Source organism: Hyperoodon ampullatus (genome assembly GCF_949752795.1).
Source record: "Hyperoodon ampullatus genome assembly, chromosome: 19".
In the NCBI taxonomy this organism is placed as follows: domain Eukaryota; kingdom Metazoa; phylum Chordata; class Mammalia; order Artiodactyla; family Ziphiidae; genus Hyperoodon; species Hyperoodon ampullatus.
The window spans coordinates 34356259-34378594 of NC_136932.1; the positions used below are offsets into that span (position 1 = coordinate 34356259).

Sequence of the window (22336 nt, forward strand, 5' to 3'; positions counted from 1 at the left end):
TGAGTGCAAAGAACCTCTTCTTGCATGTAGATTTTTTGTTTGGTCATATGATTTTTAAAATGAATGACTACAGAGCATTCCAGGAAAACCTTCTAACTTCTAAGATTTCATAAGAGTGGTAGAGGTTTTAGATCCCAGCCAAGTGTATAAAGATCTTGGGTCAGTGTACCCCAGAACATGAATTTTCCATTTCTGCCTTTATGTGGTACTTCCTCTTGTTATACACGGACTTGGCCTCGCGTTTCTTTCGTCCATTTAGCTACATCAGATCATAGGCTCTGCTCTTGATTTGAACACTGTAATCATCCTTCCTCCAAGCTCACCCCTCTTAGAGAACAACCAGAGGTCTACAGCTTCATTCTGAATCGTTTGCTTTTGAGGCCATGCCTATAGCGTATAAATTCTTCCGGTGACTAAGAAATTTTAAGGGAAATTAATTTTGTCCTATTAACTACAGATTAATAAGCTTCTAGAGAACGGATATTTATTATTCCAGAAGTATTAATCCCACTCTAATTTTCTTATTTTTCAAAGATCCTCAAAGTTAGAATAAACCTGAATGGTGATGTGGATTAAATCCCCATTTGGCACTTGAATCCTTTCTTTAGCTGGTTATGCAGGGGTTTAAAACATTGATGTGTCTCTCTAAATTAATTCTTGATTTTACAGTTGTAAAGAGGATATGTTTTTTCTAAACACCTGCATCCTGTTGTGTCAGCTGAGACCTGCCAAATCTGTTACCCATGAAGATAACCAACATTTAATATGTGAATAAATAAATAAAGCGATAATAGCTTAGATTAATGTAGCAGATTACCCTAAGTACATCTTTTCCCCTTAAACCACCACCTACTCTCCACTTACATTCCACTGTACAGATGAAAAAACTAACACTTAAGACAGTGGCTCTCAACGAAAAACAATTTTTCATTCCAAGCGATGTCTGGAGATATTTTGGGGTCCCAAGCATGGTGGATTATAGATGCCATCTAATAATGTACATGAGAGCCTTCATAACAAAGTATTATCACACCCAAAATGTGCAGTAATTCTTTGTTATTACACATAGATATCAGCACCTCAGTGGTGCTGAGGTTTCCAGTTGAAGAAGTACACCAGTTACAGCTAGTCTTGTGTCCAAACCAGGTCTAAAAACCAGACTTGAATTAAGGTTTGGCTAGTAATTCTTTCACTCACCACTCTAGGTTTTCTCTTGAAAACCTTTCCTTCTCTAACTCTGTAAGTGACTCCACTATAGTTACTAGATCAGTGTTTAAGGGTGTGCTTTATCAAGAGAGGTACTAAAGAGAAGCATCGCTGAGCTGGGTTTTTTACAACTGAGATACAGGAGCAGCTTGTAACAAATGGATCACTGCATTTCTGGGAAGTGGAATCAGTCAGCTTCAGGTGGAAAAATGTCATTCTGATAAAACATTTCTGAAGTCTTTTTCGAGTCTTGCAGCTTCAGTTTGCCTCCATGAGAGTGCCATGACAGTATTTCTTGTCACCTGACACAACCAAGTGTCGAGAAATAGAAGTAAATGGCTGGACTTCTGTAAACCAGCTAAATCCAGATAGATGTGCTATGGTTTACAATTGGCCCTGAGTGGCTGAATAATAGCAACGGAAGATGAATTCTTACTGCCACATTTTCTAGAAACCCCAGGTCTTTGTATGGGCCCACCATAGAATCAGGGAAGAGAAAATCGTATGGTTCCCCAAATTAAGAAAATATGGCTCAGAGTCCAGTGAAAGTCTTAGTGTAGAAATAAAATACCCACCTATTCTCCTATTGCATCCTGTAATCACTGAGGAAGAACGGGACTTTCAAAACCCAAACATCAAGAAACATCAGTGCTACTGTAGAATTTATGGTCTTTGAAATATCTTCATCGATGTGAAAACAGATTTGCATTCAGAGCCTCAATTATATGGGTGAAAAACATGGATAGGGAAAGTATAGACCTGTTTGTCACATCATGAAATTTTGGAATGGCAGGTCTTTCGTTTAAAGCTTAAAAAAATGAATTTTGGAAAATTACAAGGCAGTGCAACCTCAAATACAGAGTAATAAAATAATGGATTTTCGTTAAGTCAGGAGGAAATAAAACTGAAAATAGAAATTGCTTCTAATATATGAATCCATTGTGGGACATTTAGGATGTTTAGTTAGTATGTTTCAGGCTATAACCCTAATTATCTAGTTAAATTTCCAACAGTTGGTTGTGTTCTTTTAATAGCTATAGGCTCAACATCTTAATTCTCCTCTAATTTTACTGTCAAAATAAAAAGTAACAATAAAGAGGGATCATACATTCTGTTGTGAGTCCTTTTCATCCCCCAATTCCTGGGTCTGATATTTTAGGTATATTCGAAGGATCACTTATGATGAGAAATGGCATCCTTTGTTAGCTCTGCCTGGCTGGTACGTGATGAGGCCAGATTCCTAGCTTGGCGCTAACTGATAATTCCTCAGGGGCATTCAGGTTACTGTCTGGTCTAGACCTTGTCCAACTATGGTCCACGTACCCAAAGTCACTTTATAGTCATCATAAAGTGTTTACCATCCTTGGGGGCTTGTTTTCATCACAAAGAGAAGTGATGTGCCTTTCCCCCTCCTACCTCCTAGGTCCCTGCTTCCTTCACTTTTCAAGTAACTTCTCCCCCCTCACCCTGCCTGTGTCCACTGCTCCCTTGTGTCCTTATGGGCTTAACCCTACTGGTCTAAGTTGTACCCTCTCATCAGAAGCACCATACTTGATGGTGTCCACTTCACACTTCAGATTCCTGGGGAAAACCTTGTGGTCCAGCTGGGGCAACTGCTCTGAGCTTTAGCTCTACGGAAAGTAGTCTGTTTATCTGATGTAGACACCCAGACAGATGCAGGTTAGATGAGTTTCATTTTCCCAGAGAATATTTACATTAGGAAAACAGGGCCCGAAGGAAGATGGATGAAACAGAGGTGAAAGTTGTGGGCACGCTTTTGACTGGAGCTGGAGGGTTCTTGGAAGGACACTTCCCAGGTCCCCAGGGCCCTGTCCTTCATCCCTGACCTGAAGAGCCAGGGTCAGCAGCTTGGCATTCCACTCCTGAAAGGTTGTCTGCCTCTGGTCTGGGCAATGGCATTTTTCTCCCACCTGTTTTCCCACAAAGCCTTATGTAAGCTCAGATTTCTTTATTTCAAGCCTGCAACAGCTGGTCAACTAGGGAACAGTAGGAAGCAAGAAAATTTTGCAGTCATTTCACTGCAGTTTTTCAGAAGGAACAAGAGTTCCTGATGAGTTACTATCAACTGATACCTTTACAGCAAAACATAGTTCTTGTTTCAGACCACTTGATCTTACCCCTTAAACCCCAGATCAGTTGTTCTTTGTCATGAAAAGTCCAAGTAAATATTCTAGAATAATAATAAATTACCTTTATATATAGAATGAGTCAAAGCACTTTTATACCGTATTTAGGCCTGAATAATTTTTTTTTATTTCTTTCTAAATAAAAAAAAAAAGTTTAGGCTATTACAGCTCTTCAGCATTTCCAGCAAACTCCACATTTCCTCTCAACTGAATAACTTACAAATATCTTTTCACCCCTTTTTTCCCACCCTTCTTACTTCCATATCATCTTTCTTCTAGGTGACCTTTTACCCTGCAATACCTTCTTGTATCAAAATCTTTATGCCAAAAGTCATCTTGCATCTTTATTTTTTTGGATTCCTGCCTTTTTTTTTTTTTTTTTTTTTTTTGCAGTACGCGGGCCTCTCACCACTGTGGCCTCTCCCGTTGCGGAGCACAGGCTCCGGACGCGCAGGCTCAGCGGCCATGGCTCACGGGCCCAGGCGCTCCACAGCATGTGGAATCTTCCCAGACCGGGGCACGAACCCGTGTCCCCTGCATCAGCAGGCAGACTCTCAACCACTGCGCCACCAGGGAAGCCCCTGCCTTTCTTTTCAATGAGACTCTTAGTTGTCACTTTTCCCTTTTTGTAACCATCTGGCCCCAGAACGATACCTTGTTTTTATTTCCAAACTTGGCCTTGATTCTACCTTCTTTGATCTTCTTTACCTTTTCTTAGAATGTGCCTTTTCATTTTAGGAAAAGTCCTCTTTAGAGAAAAATCCCCTTCCCACTAGTGACTGAGCATCTGGAATTGAGAACTTTCTTGGGGATGTAGCTTTCTGATCCCTTCTTACCCACTAAGATGCAAAAGCACCAAATGGCATTGGCTCCCAGCTGTGAAATGATTCTGTGTTGAACACGTTTAGCTCTTCTTCCATCTAGCTGTAAATAATGCTCTTTTTCAGACTCTTTGGCCTCTGCTATTTGATGAGGCCATGAGTAAAAAGTTCTGTATGAACGGAATGATAAACTCCGCTAGCCTGAGCCATATATAATGAATACGTGGAAAAATTGGAAGCAGATCTCTTTTGACCAGCATCATCCTGTGTCCTAAGTTAAGCTGCAAATCTCCCGTGTGATAACAATGCCCAGAGTCTGCTTCCCTCATCAGTCCTTCGATGTGTGTCTCTAGCTCTCTCGCCAGTCTGTTCCCTGCTTGTTCAGGCCCATTTATTCCTACGACAGTTTCATTATTTAATTGACTCTGGCTCCAGTTTCTCTAGCCTGATCGTCATCCTTTTTACTGTCCTCTCCTTTATTTCTACTCTGGCCACTGTGATGTCTGCTATGTGTCCAGAACTGTGCTGAGCCTGCCTTTGCCTGACCCTTCCTAAGCAGCCCTTCTCATTTTCTACATTACTTAAATTTTTTTTCTCCACTCACTGTTTGAGGCCAGGGATAGAGCCGTACTGATAAATAATATGATTATATAGTCATTAGATTCATCTCACACTTCAAAGTTAAATATGCCTTGAAAAGAATCCATGACCTGTCCAATCCATCCATTTTCTTAACCCTAGCTTCCTTTAAAAAAGCAAAAAAAAAAAAGATGTTTCATTTCATCAGCTTTTTCTGTGCCTTAATGATGAAACCCCATGTCCTATGGATTATTTTGTGAACAGTCTTGATTTGACCAGAAATGATGAAGTCTTGCATGAATCATTCAGTACCACTAAACCTCAATTTTCTCATTTATTTTAAAAAATGCACAGGATAAACTGTACTGTCAAGCCCAGTCCAACTGAAATGTCTGGAAACATTTTATGGTTGGAGCTGTCACAATTATTTTTCTTCTGTCTCTTAAAATGCTTATCATTAAAATCAATTGCTTTACCTATTTCCCATAGGCCACTAAAAACTGTGACCAAAATTTGCTTTTATTAATAAGAATCAGTGCTAGCTGGCCACCAAACCTTTCCTTCCTCTATCACTTAGCTGCATTTGTCAATGTCGGAGGAGTGATGACTGCCCTTGAATTTTGTGTTTCTTCCTATTTTCTCTGCAATCCTGGCATTCTCACTCCTTGACTGTAAGGCTGTTATCTTTTCTGGATTCTGAAGAAAAAAATTCTGTTTAAAAAAAAGGTCCTAAATTACCAATGGCATTTTTTACAGAACTAGAACAAAAAACCTTAAAATTTGTATGGAGACACAAAAGACCCCGAATAGCCAAAGCAGTCTTGAGGGAAAAAAACGGAGCTGGAGGAATCAGACTCCCTGACATCAGTCTATACTACAAAGCTACAGTAATCAAGAGAGTATGGTACTGGCACAAAAACAGAAACATAGATCCATGGAACAAGATAGAAAGCCCAGAGATAAACCTATGCACCTTTGGTCAACTAATCTATGACAAAGGAGGCAAGGATATTCAATGGAGAAAAGACAGTCTCTTCAGTAAGTGGTGCTGGGAAAACTGGACAGCTACATGTAAAAGAATGGAATTAGAACACTCCCTAACACCATACACAAAAATAAACTCAAAATGGATTAGAGACCTAAATGTAAGACCAGACACTATAAAACTCTTAGAGGAAAACATAGGAAGAACACTGTTTGACATAAGTCGCAGCAAAATCTTTTTTGATCCACCTCCTAGAGTAATGGAAATAAAAACAAAAATAAACAAATGGGACCTAATGAAACTTCAAAGCTTTTGTACTACCAAGGAAACCATAAAGAAGATGAAAAGACAACCCTCAGAACGGGAGAAAATATTTGCAAACAAATCAACGGACAAAGGATTAATCTCCAAAATATATAAACAGCTCATGCAGCTCAATATTAAAAAAACAAACAACCCAATCCAAAACTGGGCAGAGGACCTAAACAGACATTTCTCCAAAGAAGAAATACAGATGGCCAAGAAGCACGTGAAAAGCTGCTCAACATTACTAGTTATTAGAGAAATGCAAATCAAAACTACAATGAGGTATCACCTCACACCAGTTAGAATGGGCATCATCAGAAAATCTACAAACAACAAATGCTGGAGAGGGTGTGGAGAAAAGAGAACCCTCTTCCACTGTTGGTGGGAATGTAAATTGATACAGCCACTATGGAGAACAGTATGGAGGTTCTTTAAAAAACTAAAAATAGAACTACCATATGACCCAGCAATCTCACTATTGGGCATATACCCAGAGAAAACCATAATTCAAAAAGACACATGCACCCCAATGTTCATTGCTGCACTATTTACAATAGCCAGGTCACGGAAGCAACCTAAATGTCCATCGACAGACGAATGGATAAAGAAGATGTGGTACATATATACAATGGAATATTACTCAGCCATAAAAAGGAACGATATTGGGTCATTTGTTGAGACGAGGATGGATCTAGAGACTGTCATACAGAGTGAAGTAAGTCAGAAAGAGGAAAACAAATATCATATATTAATGCATATATGTGGAATCTAGAAAAATGGTACAGATGAACCGGTTTGCAGGGCAGAAATTGAGACACAGATGTAGAGAACAAACGTATGGACACCAAGGGGGGAAAGCTGAGGGGGGAGGGGTGGTGGTGGGATGAATTGGGCGATTGGGATTGACATGTATACACTGATGTGTATTAAATTGATGACTAATAAGAATCTGCTGTATAAAAAAATAAATAAAATTTAAAAAAATTTTTTTAAAAAGGTCCTTAATAACAGTTTCTACGTTGGGACTATCTTCATCCATCCATTTTGGGTCTTTAATTTACAGACTACCTCCCACCTTGAACAGTAAAATATAGCTATAAAGAAACTCATTCATGCTTGTGTTAACCATTTCCTTCATCATCACTTTGATCTGGTCCAGACAGACCATGTTTTTCCTTTGACATATGCTATTTTCCGTGGATTTTTTATACTCTGGCTTTTCCCACCTCCTGCACCATTCATTCCCTGCTTGCAAAGGAAGAAGATAGAACCTCACTCTGTGAATCCTTTACTCTTGAGAAAATGCACCTTTGATAACCATTTGGAAATGGGGACCATACTTCCTGACTCTTGATCAACCATACAAATGCCTTCTGAGTCTAGGGTTTGCCCAACGATTATCCTCAAGGGACCAGAAAAGGCACTATCCATTGCTTTGTGTCTAAGGTCCTCATAATTAAATCCAGTTGGCATGGATTTGTGGGAATTTACTTAGTTTCCAAGGGATCTTTTGAACTCTTTTTTTTTTTTTTTACCTTTTAGTTTTTTATTTTGTTTCAGACAGTTGGACGAGAGGCATCTACATTCTAGCACATCTTCTTAACAGTCACTAAGCAAGTGAAAAACAGCTTACTTATAAAAAGGCAAGGGGAAAAGGTCATGATTGTCTAATAGGGAACTGGAATCCCCAAATAAATTATCTCACAAAAATATCAAACTTGCTTTTCCACTTTTCTGTTAAAAATGAAAAAAAAAATTCACATTAAAGAAAAAAGATCTTAAGCTGTTATATAGCAAGATAATCATTTTTACATCCTAAGTCCTTCAAATAAATATTTTAAACAAATTTAAGTTTTCCAAAAAATAGGTCAAGTATTTACCCTACATTTGTTTGGTCCACTAAAAGACCATTTATGAAGCTGACATGAAACTGGACTGCAGCTCAGACCCTAGGAAGAACAACATGCACGTCACTGAGGCTGGATATGCACCTGTGCATATTTCAAACATGGGACATGGCTAACACTGCTGTGCATACTACTTCCATAAGTAGTTTTACCCTGTAAAAACCCTCTAACCTATCGTGAATTGAACTGCAAGGAAAGAACAAAAGAAAACACCTTGCCTGTTGTAGACATTTGCTCAGTAATTTTTAAAAATGCAAAAATTATCATGCTTTTGGGACTTAAAGATTACTGAACATGAGATAAAATTCAATACTGCTTACAAATCCCTGAATATGAAGAGCATATTCAACACTCCTGTGGAGAACACATAAGAGAGTGTATATTACGGCATACATGGTGGCACATTCTACCTGGTCTATTCTTGTCTATTCATTCTAAAGTCTTGGATGGCCTTGGATCTTTAAAAGATAAAGATTTAATAAAAAAAAATGTTATGTTACATTTTTGTGTTCTTACAGCCAACTTTAAAAAGAAGTACAGTGGAAAGGTACATAGGGCTGTCTGTATCACCTCATACTTTTAAAAGCCAATTTGATTTTTATTGTGATGTGATATTCCAATTAACACTATGCTAAAAATAAAATGGACTGCATTACTGTTTTGTCCACAATATTCACGCCTCTTATTGCTAAGATATTGGAAAATAAATCCAGTAAATAATTTGTTTCCAATGACTTAACTGAGAGATGAATCTAACCATTTTTTAAACCAGTGACAACTGAACTGGGCTGAGGAAAGCTATGTGAAACCCCTGCAAACCCAAAGCCAATCATCTGAAAATCTAGAATACCAACATTTTCCACCCAGGATAGAAAAACGAGCATCCAAAGTAAAGAGAACCACAAGACTGACCGAGCAACCAATCAAACACCACTTCTCTGTTATTTGAGCTAACAGTTACTCGAAGCTTGATGTTTCCGCCTTCGTTATTATTGCTGGATCCTAGAGTCACAGCTTCAATGTCAAATGTGACAGTGGACCCAGAAGTAACTGCGGGCAACTGATTAGTCATTTCTTTTCCATTTACAAAAACTGCACCATTTGTACTAATGCAAACTGCTTGATCCCGCTGCAGGGAGTCATATCCGTTCTGTTTTTCTGCACACACTCCTATACTGTCTCTTCTGTCTGGCTGTCCCACAGTTTCAACTCTGAATGTTAATGTCTGCCCACGGAAGTAAGTGGGAGCGCTGGAGTAGAGAACACCGGACGATTCAGCATCATTCCGAAGCGCTATGTTTCTTCGACTGCTCAGACTGTACCCCTCAAAGCCAGCTGTCCACTCATGAGGCACCAGCGTGGAATGACCTATCTGGGGGATACTCCAAGGACTCCACTCCTGTCGGCCATCTCCTCGGGCGCAGACTCTGAACTGATAATCAACATTGGGGTCTATGTGCAATACTATGAATTCAGTTTCAGAGCCTACATACACGTCCTCAAAATGACTGGAAGTACATTTACGGAACTGGAGCCTGTAATTTTGGGCGGTAAAGTCGTCATCCACCTTACACCATCGTACGATGATGCCTCCGGGTTTCTCTATCAATTCTTCTATCTGTACTGGTGGGCGAGATGCTACTGTTCCATGCTTGAAAATATGGTCTTTCACTATGTTAAGAATTGAGTCATCCAACTGAGCAGATAAGCAAGGCACATCAACCAGTAAAGTCACCTCTGGTAAGCTGTCCAACTGGATGTGTGAGGCCTTTTTGGTAAAGCTCCACAGTTTTTCATTCTGTTCTCCTACACCACCCAGAATGGCGATCTCACCTTCTTGGACTAAGTCCGCTGCAGTGTTAACTCCGTGCTCTATCAGCTTCTGGCAGTAATCTAGTGGTTTAATGGTCTCCTGTTCAATGGTGTCCACCTCTTGCAAAAGGGTCACCAATCGCTCATCCAGGAGCTTCCCAAGGGTTCCTTTCAAATCATTAAAATGCTCGTCTGGGACATCTCTCGTCTGGGATGCACTCTCTTTGATCTGCCTCCACGCCTCCCGCAGCCCCTGCAGCCTCTGGCCTAGCTCCCGCCGGTAGCTCTTCGCCGCTTCCTCGCTCTCGCGGGCCTCCTGCAGCAGCAGCTCGGGCTCCAGCTCCATCGTCCCCTCGTCCGGCCGCGCAGCCGGCGGCTGCGGGCGCGGTTCCCGACTGTCCCGGGTGCCGCCGAGCGGCCCCGAGCGGCCACGCGCAGGCGGAAGCACCTGAACTCTCTTTTGTTTAAAAGTGTCCTTAAAAATTTTTTTTTTGGTAAAATACACATAAAATCTACCATCTTAACCATGAAGTGTATAATCCGGTAGCATTAAATACATTCACAATGTTGTCCTGTAACAATCACCACCAACCATCTCCAAAACTTCATCCTCCCAAACAGAAGCTCTGTACCCATTAAACAATAACTCCCCATCCCCTTTCCCCAGCCCAGGTAGTGTCTATCCTATTTTCTGTCTCCGTAAATTTGACTCCCCTATACATACCTCATGGTAGAATCATATAATACTTGTCCTTTTGTGTCTGGGCTGTTTCACCTATAATGTCTCTAAGGATCATCCACATTGTGATGATCCTTTATTTTTAAGGATAAATAATATTCCATTGCATATATATACATATAATTTCATTTATTCATCCATCTTTTGATGGACCTTGGGCTGTTTCCACCTTTTGTGAATGATGCTGCTATGAACATGGGTGTACAAATGTCTGCTAAAGTCTCTGCTTTCAATTCTGTTGCGCATATACCTCAGAGTGGATTCCTGAATCATAGGGTAGTTCTGTGCTTAACTCTTTGAGGACCTGCCAGACATTTCCATAGCGGCTGCACCATCTTACATTCCCACCAGCAAAGCATGAAATTTCGAATGTGTCCACATCCTCTCCAACACGTGTTATTTTCTGTTTGATTTTTACTTTATTTGAATTTTTTTTTTTGATAATAGTGATCCTAATAGATGTGGGGGGGAAAGGACGCTCTTTTTTCTATTCTTATTCCTTAGCTCAAAATCTTTGTTTCTGGCCCTTTCCTTCTTCTTGTCATTCTTCTTGGGGCTTTTAATTTTTTTTATTTTTTAAATACATAGACTTGTTTCTCATTTTCCTTGCCCTTTCATGACCGTTTCTCCCCTCTCCGTCCCTCAGATGAAATCAGCTTCCCCCTTTTCTTTCCACAACAAGAACCAACTCATCCTCTGTTTTCTTCCACGGCTTCCTCTGCCTTCTTCCCAACATTCCACATCCCAGAGACCCTCCTGATCATCTATCCTGAAAGCACATGGCGGCTTCATCTGGATGGATCCTGATTCCCCCAGCTTGTCTGGCTTTTCCATTCTGGTCTCTGGAAGGCCACCAACCTGTACCTCCTTCTCATCACAGTAGCATGTGGCCAGGGCACACACTCAGCCACACGCACACAGCCTTTCCCGAAGCCACGTTCAAATTCACCTTGATTTGAAGTGTTGCAAGGCTCTTGGTTTATTCCCCAGCTCCCCTTCCTCATTCTCATCATTTGCTCCTGGCTGGCAGCTGTAACTTACAGGAAAGGCTGATGGAGCCGTGCAAGAGACAAGGACAACCCAGTACAATGGAGACCATCCTCTCAGCTCCAATTGAAAGGAATGATGACGATGTATTTTAATTTTAACTGGTAGTCCCAGATCACCTCACATCCTTCTTAAGCCCGTCTGAGCTTATTTTCTAACTAAGTCTTTAATCCTGAGGGTCTGTGTAAATTATTAGTTAAGAGCATGGATATTTAGATTTGAATTCTAGATTTATTACTTTCTAAATGTATTAATTTATGAAGACCCTGGGAAACATACTTAAGCTCTCTGCGCCCCAGTTTTCTAACCTGTAAAGAAAGGACGATAATAATAGCACTTAAAACACTGGCTTGACATGAGGGTTGAATTGTTATGTGAAGCACTGATATCAATGCCTGGCGCACAGCAAACAGGATGTAAGTTTCAGCCTTTCTGTTTGCTACTGTTTAGGAGTATTACAGACCCCCTCTCTTGCTTTTAGGAAATGACTGTTTGCATGAACACGTTTACATACAGGTGCATCCCTATCTTCCTATGCATTTCCAGGTCTCTTTGGACAGAGATTATGCAATTTGGGATAATTGCACTCCATTTTAAGGTTATTTTACCCTGAAATCAGAAGACTGCTCAAACACACTGGAAGTTTCCAAATCCCAGAGATGGAAGGAGCGGGCAGTAGCGTAAACCCACTGATGGAGTCTGTGTTTGTGACCCCTCAGTCACCTCCCCCGCCTCTATTTTGCAGAAACAAGTCATGGGCAGGAGGGAGACCACTTAGGCTTGCCCACTGTAAGTCATCCTACAGAGAGCAAACCCGTGGGGTTACCTGGTGGAGTGACCTGTGGGTCTCCCCAGGGAAGGGCTGGAGCAGCCCCATAGCCTCATGGCCCACTCTCTTGTGGGCCAACTGAAAAGGAGACCATTGGTGGTCGTGGATGTTGATTTGATGCAATTTATTTTCTCATGTTTGTTGAAGTAGAAATAAGATTTACATATATGCTGTATTAAGGGGGTACTCTATTTGAAGTTCCAAGTTGTTTGGTCGTATTTGATGACAATTAACTTAAAAAAATAAGCCTTTCAAAGCTCCTTTAAAGTATTTTTCTCTGACAATTATCAAAAAGGTAGCTTTTATGTGCTTTATGTCTCTGAATTTCTTTTTTAGTACTGCAAATTTTACCCCATCTGAGACAACTGATCTCTGAGGATATATAATTTCTTCTTCTGTTTTCAGTCCATAATTCTTTTTTTTTTTTTTACATCTTTATTGGAGTATAATTGCTCTACAGTGGTGTTAGTTTCTGCTTTATAACAAAGTGAATCAGTTATACATATACATATGTTCCCATATCTCTTCCCTCTTGCGTCTCCCTCCCTCCCACCCTCCCTATCCTACCCCTCTAGGTGGTCACAAAGCACCCAGCTGATCTCCCTGTGCTATGCGGCTGCTTCCCACTAACTATCTATTTTACCTTTGGTAGTATATATATATGCCCATGCCACTCTCTCGCTTTGTCACAGCTTACCCTTCCCCCTCTCCATATCCTCAAGTCCATTCTCTAGTAGGTCTGTGTCTTTATTCCTGTCTTACCCCTAAGTTCTTCATGACATTTTTTTTTCGCGAATTCTGTCAAACATTTAGAGAAGAGCTAACACCTATCCTTCTCAAACTCTTCCAAAATATAGCAGAGGGAGGAACACTCCCAAACTCATTCTATGAGGCCACCATCACCCTGATACCAAAACCAGACAAGGATGTCACAAAGAAAGAAAACTACAGGCCAATATCACTGATGAACACAGATGCAAAAATCCTCAACAAAATACTAGCAAACAGAATCCAACAGCACATTAAAAGGATCATACATCATGATCAAGTGGTGTTTATCCCAGGAATGCAAGGATTCTTCAATATACACAAATCAATTAACGTGATACACCATATTAACAACTTGAAGGAGAAAAACCATATGATCATCTCAATAGATGCAGAGAAAGCTTTCGACAAAATTCAACACCCATTTGTGATAAAAACCCTGCAGTCCATCATTCTTGATCAGTTCTTACAAAAGCTGCTAAGGTCTTTTATTCAAAATGGTTCTCTGAGAATTTTCTTAATTCTTTAACTTTTCTACTCTAGTAATTTAAACTAGACACTGTTTAATGTATTAATTACATTTAATGTATTAAGACTCGCTGTGACAAAATTACAAAAAGGAAAGTTAGAGGCAATAGTAACAAATAAAATTTAAGCTTTAGGGAATTCCTTGGCGGTTCCCTGCTTCCACTACAGGGGGTGCGGGTTCGATCCCTGGTCAGGGAACTAAGATCCTGCATGCCCTGGGGTGAGGCCAAAAATAAAAAAAATTTAAGCTTAAAATTGGAAGTTCCCATTTTAAATGTATTTATTAAATTGTACCACTGCACCAGGTTTTCTATCTCTTTCTATGTAACATAAAATATGTACGTTTTCTGTGATAAAGGTTTAAAGAGTTTAAAACATCTGTCTTCACGTATTTTGTTGGACACTTTCTGTTCCGTGTTATTTCTGTTTTAAAAAAAAATTTTGTGTTTGTGTTTTATATTGTATGTAATAAATGGCACCCATTTCATATGATACAGGGTCTGTTGCTGTCATTCACTGGTGCTTCTTTATAGGACATTCCTTATTATTTTACACGGAGATTCAAGTAAAGTAATTATGATTGGGGGCCAGTAGCTGGTGAAACTCTTCTCTGAATCTCCAGCCTCACCACCGCGGACCATCCCTCAGGCTATAATGGTATTTGACCCAAACCTCCTAGGATGGATGGGATTGTTGCTGGTGGTGTGAAGGCATGAGAAAACACGGTGCCACCACAGAGAAGCGTCTCAGGACACATAAGTTAATGAGCTGATTTACTGTTTCAGGTCCCTATGGATGGGTCAACGGAGATAGGATGGCACCACTGTGGCACAAGATGGTCTTAGCCCGCATCCCCCGCCTCACCCACTCCCGCCTGTACCCACAGAAGATGCCATTCTTTCATCTTAGCGCTCTGACGTACTGAACCCCGGTTCCCCTGAGAATCCTCCCCAGCCACATGCTTTGGGAACCTCCGACCAAGTGACTGAAGCCCCTGCATGTGATAACCCTATTTGCCATCCCTGATCTAGAATTCAGGGAATGAACTCTAGGAATAAAATGGAAAAGTGAGGCTTGGAAGGGAAGATGGACGAGATCCCCAGGGTCTCAGATGATAACTTACTCTTTTATAGTATGTTCAACTTAATCACATTTCAGCTTCCCAGACCTACAGCTGAAATACAGGTGCCCAGAAGATATCTGGGTTCCCAGAGATCGCAGAGTCAGATGACACTGTTTTCAATTTGCTTCACTTTCCTTTGTTAATAGGAGTATTAATGACATCAGATCTGTAGAATTGTTTTAAAGGTTCAATAAAGTTGCGTGCCTCAGGTTCTGAGAGCAGGGCTTGGCCAGTGACAGGTACTCGGTAAATGTGAGCTGCCGCTGCTGTTAACATCACTCAAGACCAAGCACTCCCCTCCTGGTGAGGTCTGGGAGGCGCCTCTTGTGTGGGCTGGGAGGGACTCCAGCCCTGCTCTAGGGACAAGCCATGTGAAGGAAGTGGCAAACCTGCTTGCCTCTAAGTTTACCACGTCACGTCAGAGTGGATACATCCGCAGGGTCTACAGCACTGTGTGAACCGTAATAAACTTCCCCAAGGCAACCCGATCCCGGCCCCTCACTGTGCTTCCCGTTAACTTTTACTTCACCTCCGAAAGACCTTCACAGGAAATGTGGTTTTAAAGTGTTGGAGGAATTTGTCAGCAGGGAGCTCTTTAGTTACAGAACTCAGGTGAAGTAACCAGGGCAGGAAGTACATCTGTTCCACAGCACCGGGCTGCCCCAGTGGGTGCGCACCTCTCCAACTCAGGGGAACTCTGCACACCCGCATCCCGTATAACCGCCATCTGCCCCAATAAATTCCGCACCTACTGCTAGTTAAAACCAGCAGTATCCCGGGATGGAATGCTTGATTCATTAGACACTGATGAGGCTAGGAATCCAAAGACCTGTCTTCTCTTTCCTGCTTCATTACATTCAAGAGCAATTAAGAAAAGCTATGTTGTCATCACACGCTTGGCAGTAAACGCCGTGACAGTGAGTGAAGCTGTAGCCTTGAAGCAAAAAAGGGTCAGACGTACCATCACATTTTCAGGATGAAGCTAATGAAGGTCAGTGTCACAGGCTTTTTTGCCTATCTGTGTCTCTCTTTTACTGTCTAAAAATAAAGAAGAATGGATGGACACACTGACCTCCTTTCAACAGAGCCATGGAAGTCGGACCCAGCTGGCCCTCAGGGACTTTCTTCTTGCACAATGGATCATGCTTTATAGCTGAGGTTCTTAAAGGAAAGTTGCTCTTCAACCTGACGTATGGCTCAGGGGCCAGGAGTCTGCCAACAGGCATGAGAGCCCTCCCAGATTTATGAAGTGTTCTGAGATTTCAACTTCCATTCCAGGTCTGGTGGGTACATAAATTCCTTCTCCCTGTGCCTTTGGGTGATGCACTGTAGCATTCTGAAGGGCTGTAATAGGAAAGGTGGGATGACATTAAAGAATTCGGCAAATCACAGGGTCTTTTTTTGCCTGTGCTCCAAGCAAAAAACATTTGAAAAGGAATGAAAAAAGAAATACCTCAATGAAATCAGTGATTCCAATGATTGCCACTGAAAAACGTTCTGCCTCAATCCTAATTATATCCACAACCCACACGACCTTTTTCATGAAAAATAGAAGATACATTAAATTTTAAAGCTTTCTAACAACTTAGGATTTGAAAGACAGCCATGCAACTTGATCCTTTCCCAACCCCCTGGACCCAAATCCAGGAATTCAATATGATTGGCCAGAGGCATAAACAAATGCACAGCACTGTCAATTAAATGTTAAATGCCATGCAGAAAATCTCAGTTAATTTTCAATTTCATTTAATCGTGGAATTCAACAAGATCTTTGGAGTTAACCATGGTAGCTTCCTGAAGACCTAGACAAAGCCCCCACGTGGTCAACCTCGTCCTTCTCTCTAGTGGTCACATCCTGATTTCCTTGACCTTCTAAGGGAACAGAGGAGAAGACCCCTTCGACCCCTTTTATTCTATTAACTATTGGACGTAAAGAGAAATCCTAGATGGACTGACTCTCCATGAGAAAACAAGGGTTCTTGACTTTATTCTTGTGACTTCAAACTCTATCCATTGGCACATTAATGAAATTTTATTTTCCTTGTAAGGAGTGGAAAGAAGAGAGCCTAGCACTTCTAGAAGTTGTTGGATGCCAGTAACAATTCCATACTTGATTCAGTCCTGGCTTTGACTTCCGGATGTCAATTCAGACCTGGCTTTGTGGACTCTGTAATTTGCCTAATGCCACTGGAATGACTTTCAAACTCATCTCACCTTCCCCACCTTCTCCATTTCCTAGCACACTATGCCCCCAGCCACGATCTCTTCAGCCCACCGGCTACTGAAGCTGCCTGTTCTGCTCTTGTTCCTGTGACTTAACCTGGGAACCCAGTACAGAGAGCATGAGGCATTCATGTTCAAGAACTGGGGCTTCAGATGTGGGGGGAAGGAAAGAATACCACTGTGTTGTGTAGCATAACTGGGCTCACCTCAAGGGCTGGAATGAGACACTCTTCCCGATGTGGCTGCAAACCACCTGTGATGTGAGGGCAGACGGGTTTAATCCAACTCATAGAGCCAGAGTGTAGAACAAAGAAAGCCCTAGCTCTGGCAAGTGGAAGGGTGAAAGTGTGCAGGGATTTAATGCATGCCAAACTCACTGTGATGGGGGAATGATGAGGGTCAGGTGAGAGAAAGCAAAGAAGCAAAGGAGATAAGACCCCGTGAAAAGAGCGTCACCCAAAGGGGCTTGGGAAGAGATGAGGGCATCAAGGTTGTGAGACGTGAGCTGATTCGGTCGGTCAGGCTCTAGTCCTGAACTCCTGGTTTATCTCAGAAGGATGTTCTCCCCAGCCGGACATCGCTCAAACAATCCCCGAAGTTGCTGGTGGATGGAATGACTAATCCACAATCCATGGGCGGGATTGAGCACATCCTGCCCAAATGAGTAAATCAGGAAGTTGCATTTTTTCTCAATCTGTCTACACAACTGTAAATTCTTCAGAAATTCTATCCGTGGGGCAGGGGTGGGAGCGAGAAGAGGACCCCTAAGCTCATTGTTACTGCTCCCTTCCCATTTTGTATCCACACACACGCACACCTGCCTCCCGCCCTCCTGTAAATTAACTATGCACATCTATGGATTTGGTTTTTTAAAAAATATTTAGGAGATTATGTGAAGAATAGGGATTAGTTACTGATTCCTTCAAAATACTAACTTTGGACCAAGGGGAAATTCAGGAAGAAGATACTCCTATTCTCATTCTCCCTATTACTGGAGAACAATGTTCTTTTTGTTTGTTTGTTTTTTTGCTGTACGCGGGCCTCTCACTGCCGTGGCCTCTCCCGTTGTGGAGCACAGGCTCCGGACGCGCAGGCTCAGCGGTCATGGCTCACGGGCCCAGCCGCTCCGCGGCCTGTGGGATCTTCCCGGTCCAGGGCATGAACCCGTGTCCCCTGCATCGGCAGGTGAACTCTCAACCACTGCGCCACCAGGGAAGCCCCGGAGAACAATGTTTTTTAAAAAACCAAAACAAAACAAAACATTTTTCCCATTTTATCAATATGTAACTGACATATAACTCTATTAGTTTAAGGTATATAACACAATGATTTGATAAATGTATATAATGCGAAATGATTGCCACAATAAGTCTAGTTAACATCCATCACCTCGAATTGTTACACATTTTTTTCTTGTGATGAGAACTTTTAAGATCTACTCTTAGCAACTTTCATATATACGATACAGTATTGTTAGCCAGAGTCACCATGCCATACATTACATCCCCAGGACTTATTTATCTTGAAACTGGGAGAACAGCAGGTATTTTTGAAGAAAGCTGGACTGAGATGGTAGATCTATAGGAGAGAGAGCAAATTCTGAATGAGGAAGAAGGAAAGTGTAGATCAAGTGAACTCCTCTCATGAGTTGTATATGTGCACTGGTTTAAAAAAGGGGTGGGGGAGGGTAGATAATCTTGGAATAAAATCAGCCTCAGAAGAGAACATGTGTTGGGCTGGTGAGCAGCAGTGGAGTCTGGGGCCCAGATCTCACTCTCCTAACTCGACACCAGCACAAAATGAAGCATTCTTTAAAGTTTTGTTGCAAAACCTGTTATCGATGTTGGTGGTGACCTAAAAGTGTTTAAAAAAAAAAAGATCTGGCTGCTTTAAAAGGAAATGTGTTCTCCCAGGAAAGAGGTAAAGACAGGGAGTTCTTTATGCTCCCGTTACAGGACACCTGGCGGGCGGCTGCGCTCCCCTCCCGTCTCCCCCGGACCCCTGGGGGCTCGGCCTGGCGTGGGGAGGGAAGGTAGGGCGAGCAGGGAGGTCTGGAGCAATTCAGGAGACCTCGCGCGAGCATAGAGGCTCCAGAAAGCCCTCCAGGGGTGACTTGGATAGAAAACATTTAAAATCCCTTATTGTCCACAGCCTAAAAGGGGCTTCATTAAGACAATTTCTCTTCTAAGCAGCAGGGAAGGCACCGCTACAGCTCGATTCCAGAGGCACAAACATGTCCGGCTCCGTTATGGATGTTCAAGGGGTGAGCAAACTTCCATCTGATAGCGATGAAGGTCAACAGTCAAGAGAAGTTGATAGGAATCCCGGGCTAATATTTACTGCTTGCTTATCATGGGTTAGGTATTATTCTAAGTCCATGTGCGGGTTCACTTAGTGTTGTCAGTAACCTCCACGTTCGTTTATGGAAGAGGAAACCGAGGCCTGGGGTAGCTAAGGGCTAGTTGAAGCTTTCGAAGGAGGCAAGCGATGGAGGGCATGACACACTAGACAGTCTGGCTCCAGAGCCTCTGACCCCACTGCTCCGACACCTCTGCCTTCTGACAGGTCCATCATCGCAGAGGGCTTTGTACTTGAGCGTTTCAAAGTGAAATGAGTCATTGTTGGGAAAGCATTTCTAAGCCATTCCTATAGACGCGGTGTTGGATGGTTTTACGTCACTTTTGGCAGCCACCCCGTGATGAATCTATTCCATTTCTTTCATAAGAAAAATTTTCATGAGGAAAAACAGAAAGAAAAATTTAATGAGTGAATCCTACTATCTCCTCCTTCTTTAGGGATTCATCCGGCTTCACATGGTCGTAGGGACCATCTTTCCCCGTGGCAGATACCCAGGCCCTGGCAGGCTGTCCGGGCAGAGCTAATTTACCTCCAGAGCTACTGTCATACGGCTCCCGTATCCTTTTCATCGATGCCAGATGTCACATTCGTTGTCACCTTTTAATGAGTATGGCATCCTGATCAGGAGAAGTTTCAATGTCAGATTGTTTCTGGATGGATCAGCGAAAAGGATCCCGTTTCCCTTATGTTCCTGGCTTCACCCTATCACCACAGTCATCTTCCAGAAACTCCCTCCTGGTCAAAATATTTCATTAATTCACTATTTGTCTTGCCATAGTCTGTCTGGATTTTATTTTCTGTGATTCCTTCCTTCATTTCCTGCTCCCCAGTTTACAGTCCATGCCTGCCTGACTCTGATACACTGGCTCATGCTTTCTGGAATGTTCTCCTGTTGTCCTTCCCTCCAAATTTCTCCGCAGGTCTTCATAGTGTGACCCTTTCAAGGCCCAGTTGCAGCACTGTGTCTTTAATAATCCCTTCTCCAACCACTCTACGACCTAAGCCACCCCACCCTTCTCCAAGCCCTTCGTGACACCTGACAACTTCTTTGTTGTTCTTTGTATACTAGTTATTTATATACAAAACTTATATTCCTACATTGCAGTTTCCTTAAGCGCAGGACTGGTTTCACTCCGGGATAGAAATCGAGGCAGACCCGGGCACTGTGATGAGGACACAAGGGAAGGCGAGCCAGGGTCCAGCTGTTATGGCACCAGACAGGCCCCTCATTTCACTGGCTCCCCCTCCACAGAGAAAGACTGAGGGCGAAGGACTCACCTTGTCTGTGTTTACATTTATGTTTTTCCCGATCGGACCATTTTGCCACCACGCTGTACAAGTGCCCCTACAGGAGGTGTTCATCCGAGATCACCCTAGACACCCCACACACAGTTGCTTTGAACCAAGCACTAATCCTTAAATGAATCAGTGGTGGTCAGGGAAGTCCAGTTGGCTTTGTGAAAGTTTACTTTAGCCGCAGCAGCTTATAGAGAAAATTCCTAGCGAGGGTCATTTTTCTTCAAAGGTGTTAGATTCCTTCTCTTGCCCAGCACAATAGAATCTGCTTTCCATCAAGGCTGCATGAACAAGTCCTGGTTCCCAGTTTTGCATTTCTCTATATTGTGGCCAAACATAAGCAGGATGTCGAGGATCAAAACACGAGGGTTTGGCCAGTCCCCACTGCCTGTTCAACATCTTGAATGGCTAATGAATGACTCTTCTGACCTGTTTAGTCTTAGGCTGGAGCTTAAAGTACATTATGTCTGCTAGCTTGGGCTACAGCCAGTCATTCCTGCCCCCTCCATAGCTCGGATCAAGGGCTCTTTTATCGTCTGGGCTGGCTTGAAGAATACAGGTCAATCAGAAGTTCCTGGGCCTGTACCCATCACACAGCTTTGTATAACCAACCAACAGGTCCACGCACCAGTGGTGTGCTGGAACTGACCCCTACTGGCTCACTAGAGCCAACAGCTTGCATCTCTTCCCAGCTGCATGGACACCACATTCAGTGATGTCATGCTGGTACCTTGAACTCAACCATGGTGAGAGTATTTATACTGTGGATATTGGGAAACACTACAAATATGGTCTTTTTCCCTTCCTTCCTTCATTCCTTTCTCTTTCTCTTTCTCTCTCTCTCTTTCTTTCCTTTCTTTTTTTCCTAAGGGAGCTGGTTTACCAAATGCCACTGAAGCAAGCCCATCACTATTCCTAATGACAAATATAAGACAGAATACCTGCCCACAGGGACATTATCCCATTTCTCCCAACACAGAAAACATATCCTGTCTCTTTGAGGCCAAGTCCATATGAGGACGCTGAGGCACACAGCTGACTGCTCCGAGGGAAGGAGCCCTAAATGGAGCCCCAGAATCATCTAGACTGGCATCCTTAGCTCCACCCAGGTCTGGCCTTAAGGTACCAAATTTTTCTGCCCCAAAGAGTCAGATGAACCTAAGCCAGATGGGGGCGTGGGTGAAAGTCAAATGGACTGATTAACTTTTTTGAAAGGATAAATGAAGTCAATAAATGTTTAGAATAGAAAGAGCTGCTTCCACTCCAGCCTCTAGTACATTTCCACATCACGCTGGCCCTAATGGGGAGTGACAGCTGATGAAAGCTGCTATTCATGGTCATCTGAAACAGCTTTTCCTCCCAGATGAAATTCGGTGTGGCGTGAGTCTAAACACGCAGACCGAAGGCTGGGCGAATGTATTCCCCAGGTCCCCAAGGGCTGGCAGAGGCCACTCTGTTTGCGAAGGGGGCTTCCTGACTGGGCATCAGGCAGGCCCAGTGTAAACAATAGGGGTCTTTGTGCCCCCCTATGCTCAGGCCCGAGAGAGTGGTCCTGGCCCTAGACTCTGCCCATCTCAGGCCCTCCTCTTTGTTTATAATCAGCAGCAGGCACTCGGGGTGACTTTAAGTTTGGTGACTAGTATTTTCTACCACCATATGGAA

General features: G+C 42.6%; 1 protein-coding gene across 2 annotated transcripts; it reads right to left on the reverse strand.

Moving 5' to 3' along the window:
- Positions 1–8792: 8792 nt before the first annotated feature.
- Positions 8793–10109, reverse strand: LOC307068280 (cytokine receptor-like factor 3; the record flags this gene model as incomplete). 2 transcript variants are annotated; one of them, XM_079726068.1, is made up of 2 exons in its annotated part: positions 9016–9048; positions 9162–10109. In XM_079726068.1, the coding sequence occupies 2 exons, from the start codon at positions 10107–10109 to the stop codon at positions 9016–9018; spliced, it is 981 nt and encodes a 326-aa protein (XP_079582194.1). The 2 variants fall into 2 exon arrangements, with proteins under 2 accessions (XP_079582193.1, XP_079582194.1); XM_079726067.1 differs by having other exon boundaries at positions 8793–10109.
- Positions 10110–22336: the final 12227 nt, after the last annotated feature.